Source organism: Raphanus sativus, chromosome 4, assembly GCF_000801105.2.
Source record: "Raphanus sativus cultivar WK10039 chromosome 4, ASM80110v3, whole genome shotgun sequence".
In the NCBI taxonomy this organism is placed as follows: Eukaryota; Viridiplantae; Streptophyta; class Magnoliopsida; order Brassicales; family Brassicaceae; genus Raphanus; species Raphanus sativus.
In genome coordinates, this window is record NC_079514.1 from 19,663,737 (window position 1) to 19,668,580 (window position 4,844).

The window sequence follows — 4,844 nt, forward strand, 5'->3', positions numbered from 1 at the left end:
AACGAGTCCGTCGGGAATAGGTGGAGAAAGCCTTCCTCGACAAACTCTCCATCTATCCTCACGAAAAAGAAACGGTCAACGTAATCCTTGGCGTGCGAGGTGATTCCATGGATTACCGAAAAACTGGTCCTCGCCTTCATGGAGTATACTCCATTGATGCTCGTCGTCTTGGAGTTCCACAACCCTTCGAAGTCAGCAGGGCTAAGGTCCATCCCTAACTCGTAACTCAAAATCACAACGCCAAGCCAGCTTTCCAAAGCCGGCACGTTCAGCTGGCTGATTACGATTCCGAAACGGTCGAGAGCCTGAACAATGACTCCAGGGATTGGGAACCACAGTCGGCATTGCGTCAGAAACGCCTCGTAGCAAGTAAAGTAACCCTTTGGAGGATGCTCCGAACTCTCATTCCCACGAGGAATGAGAACATGACTCCCTTCGGAACCTCATAAAACTCTCGAAGAGTTCCGAGATATTCAGGGGATACTTCGCTCGGCGAGTCAGTTTCCTTACGCGCCCTCAGAGGTCGCCGGGGAATCAGGATCACGGGAAGGGGAGCATCAGAACCGAAGACGGCGTCGCAATACGCGCTCCTGTCAATCTCTGGAACCTCGGGTTTCGGAACTTTCTCCTCGGCATGGAAACTATCCGAAGACGAGTGAGACTGCTTCCTCGAGGATTTTGATCTTGAAGTCATTCTTTTCTTAAAGGTAGAGAGAGAATTTGCAAGAGAGAGATTAACTTAAGATTCTTGGGTGAAATAAGAATGGTAAAGAATTCACAAGTCTTTATAGGCAAGGATTTGACTATTCACCCCGACCTTCGACACGATTTCGTCTCCATACTTTCCTCACGAACCATACCGCAAGCTAGGACCTACAAACCCTACGGCTCCTAGCTAGCTGGGGGCTAACTGTTGGGGTCAAAATCGGTCAAGACGAAATCGATGTCCGAAAGTCTCGGAAAAACATGAAAGATGTTAGAGCAACCTCGAGAGACTAATTGTTAATCGAGAAACCTTGGAAAAAAAATAAGTTCGAGATTAATCATCTCGAAATCAACGGCTAGAAACGTTTTCTACACGAGGAAAAACCTACGGAAAACTAAAAAGAACGCAAAAACACGCACAAGCCGAAGGAACCGAGCAGCCGACTCCGGTTGCGGCCGTGGCCGCCGGGTGGCTAGCCCCCGTGCTGGCCGTAGCCGCCGCCGGCTAGCGCCCGTGCTGGCCGTGGCCACTGGGCGGCTAGCCCCCGTGCTGGCCGTAGCCGTCGGCGGCTAGCGCCCGTGCTGGCCGTGGCCGCCGGGCGGCTAGCCCCCGTGCTGGCCGTAGCCACCGGCGGCTAGCGCCCGTGCTGGCCGTGGCCGCCGGGCGGCTAGACCCCGTGCTGGCCGTGGCCGCCGGGCGGCTAGCCCCCGTGCTGGCCGTGGCCGCCGGGCGGCTAGACCCCGTGCTGGCCGTGGCCGCCGGGCGGCTAGCCCCCGTGCTGGCCGTGGCCGCCGGGCGGCTAGCCCCCGTGCTGGCCGTGGCCGCCGGCGGCTAGCGCCCGTGCTGGCCGTTGCCGCCGGGCGGCTAGCCCCCGTGCTGGCCATAGCCGCCGCCGGCTAGCGCCCGTGCCGGCCGTGGTCGCCGGGCGGCTAGCCCCGTGCTGGCTCGGGTCGTCGGGCGGCTAGTCTTCGTGCGTAAGTTCTAGGCCCCCGGGTCGCCAGAAATCCCTGTTTTTGCGACTTTCCGAGATCCCGCAAACAGAACTCCTTTTCCTGCTCCAAGATTTCGGAGAACCCTTAAGACGTCAACGGACAGAAAGACTTTGTATAAAACGGTGATGGTTATCTTAAAACACCATTCGCCTCAGCAATGAATCGAAGATCTTCCGAAAGACTCGACATCCAAGTAGGAGCATTCTTTCAAAGAAATCGTAGAAAAACAACGGAAGTCCGGAAGACGGCCCGAAAGGGACCAAACCCGATCGGACGGCCCATTTACGATTTTCTAAAAGATAGATACGACGGTTTACAATTATCTTCACATAACAAGATAAATGTTAAACTTCCGGAAGGATAAATGTCAAATTTCCGAAAAGATAAATGTCAACTTTCCCGATAAACACGAAGGGCGACGAAAATGGAAAAAGCCCAGCTCGCGGCAGACTCAGCCCATCAAGAATAGACCGTCATATGGGAGTATATAAGAAAGGCTAGGAGCAGAGGAAGAGGGATCCGAAATCAGAAGAAAGAAACCACTCTAGAGCAACTTAGAACTTAGGCTTTTATTTCCTTTTTAGCGAGCTGCGACTCAACTAGGTTAGATCTAGGTTTTGAGACTAGCGACGATCAACAGCTCTTGCGGCCGAGATCTCGACCTGTTGTTCAAACGCTCTCCGCGAATTCGGAAATAAGATTCTTTCTTTTGCTCTCTTTATTTTACGTATTTATTCCCAAACTAAACTCGTATTAACTTCGTCGTGCGTGGCCCAGCAGATAGCCGGGATCCTCAGAGAAAACTAGGTCAACTTAGTTTTCCTACGTTTAAACTTAACTAAAATCGACAGTGCGAATTTCGGTTCCCACATATTTCTTTTGTACCTATTACAAAAGATCTCTATCATTGAATTTAGGAAGCCGAGTAATTTAAATTAATTTACCACTAAAGTAAAGAAAATTTATTAAATTTTATATTGAAATTACAAAAGCAAAAATAGTTGTTATCAATAAAGATGATATTGATTTTGAAGATTGTGTGGACTTTGCATAAATAATTTTACATTCATGGACACACCATTTAGTAAAAAACGTGTGTTACCAAGTTATATCTTCAACCTACAAAGGTTGTTAGGTCCTTTTTATAGAAATTTTAAAGACATATGTAATCAACCTACAAAGGTTGTTAGGTCCTTTTTATAGAAATTTTCAAGACATATGTAATCATAACTTTTGATAATAATACATTAACTACGTATATAGTATTATCTAAGTTAATTCAGTAGTTTAAATAGTGAGGGATATGTTAATTAGATTTTATATTATATAGATATTCAAATAAAACAAAGAAAGTAGAAACTTAGGAAACTGAACGAAATGGATAAATAAACATGTAAAAACATAAGTACTTTTACATGCGTTCAAAGATAATAGCAAATGACAACTCTCCCTTTAGTTGTTTTTATTCATAGCAAAGTTAACAAATTGATTAAGCCTTTGATAGTAGTAACCTACAAAGGTTGGGGGTAAAGTTGTTGTTTTCGGTGGAGATTTCAGACAGATTTTACCGGTTATACTGGAGGTGGTAGAGCAAAGACTGTTTTGGCGGCTCTGAATTCGTCATGTCTTTGGGAGCACTGCAAAGTTTTGAAGCTAACAAAAAACATGAGATTGCTCGCTGGTCTTACTGATGATGCAGCAAAAGAGCTTCAATCCTTCTCAAAATGGATTTTGGATGTTGGAGATGGAAAAATAAATTTGCCTAAGGACGGTCAAGTTGAGATTGACATCCCTTCTGATTTATTGATCAAAAATATTGGAGAAGATCCTATTCAGACTATTGCAAAGGAGATTTATGGACAAGCTTTTCAAACCTCAGAAGATAAGGATTTGTATAGACATCGAGCCATTCTCACACCCACAAATGATGAAGTTGATAAAATAAATGATTACATGCTTTCGCAGTTGCCAGGTAACATTTGATTCTGTTTACTCTTATGTTCCAGTAACTTTTTACATGTCGTTAGAGTAAAGGATTTACACATGCTTTCAGGTGAAGACAAGGTTTACCTTAGCTCTAACAGTATAATCCCATCCGATGTTGATGTAGAAGAAAATGTGGTATATCCAACAGAGTTTTTGAACAGTGTCAAAGTGGCAGGAATGCCAAGACATAATTTGAAGCTGAAGGTTGGTGCTCCTATTATGTGTGTCCGTAACTTGGATTTGGCAGATAGCTTATGCAATGGTACTAGGCTAATTGTTACTCAGTTACTCCCCCATGTGATAGAAGGTAGAATTATAACCGCAAACAGTATTGCTGGAGACAAAGTCTGGATTCCTAGAATGTATGTCAGTTCACCTGACACAAAGTTTCCCTTCAGAATGCGTCGAAGACAGTTTCCCGTTACATTGGCTTTCGCGATGACCATCAACAAAAGTCAAGGTCAAACACTAGAAAGTGTTGGTTTGTTTTTGCCTAGGCCAGTGTTCTCTCATGGTCAGCTATACGTTGCACTTTCAAGAGTTATGTCGAGATCTGGATTAAAAATCCTAATAACTGGTAAAGAAAGGAAGCCGGAGACAAAAACATTGAATGTTGTCTACAAACAAGTTTTTCAAAATATTCCGTAGGCAGGGTACGTAATTCTTATCTAGTTTTTTCCAATATATATTTTAAAATATATAAATTGTTAAAATTATTTATTTTTTGTATTTGCCAGATGGGTGGTGATGAGTATGAAGATCGATACTATTTCATTTTCGGAAAAAAGATTTCTGACTATTTCGAGCATGGTATGTCAATTTAATATTGTTTTCTGTTTAATAAAATTTACAAATTTGTTAATCTTTCAAATTATGTTAACCCGTCCAATTTCTTACAAAATTAAATTGAATTTTTCAGGTCTCTCATTAAAGTTGTTTTCATTATCAAGAATTGTACTTCATACTTTATACAATTTATGGATAATATTTCTTCTGTTTTATTATCTTTTCTTTTAATGTCTCTACATACATTTTACGAGTCAAATTTATGGGTAAAATAATTTTCACCTAAAATAAATAATTACAACATATATACCATCTAATTCTGATTAGTGATAATGTAAAATATGTTACGTCTCTAACTATACACTATTAATTAT

General features: G+C 43.0%; 1 protein-coding gene across 1 annotated transcript; it reads left to right on the forward strand.

Moving 5' to 3' along the window:
* Positions 1 to 3,363: 3,363 nt before the first annotated feature.
* On the forward strand, positions 3,364 to 4,332 carry LOC130511164 (uncharacterized). Its single transcript, XM_057008038.1, has 3 exons — positions 3,364 to 3,474; positions 3,664 to 3,670; positions 3,752 to 4,332. The coding sequence occupies exons 1-3, from the start codon at positions 3,364 to 3,366 to the stop codon at positions 4,330 to 4,332; spliced, it is 699 nt and encodes a 232-aa protein (XP_056864018.1).
* The last annotated feature ends 512 nt before the right edge of the window (positions 4,333 to 4,844 follow it).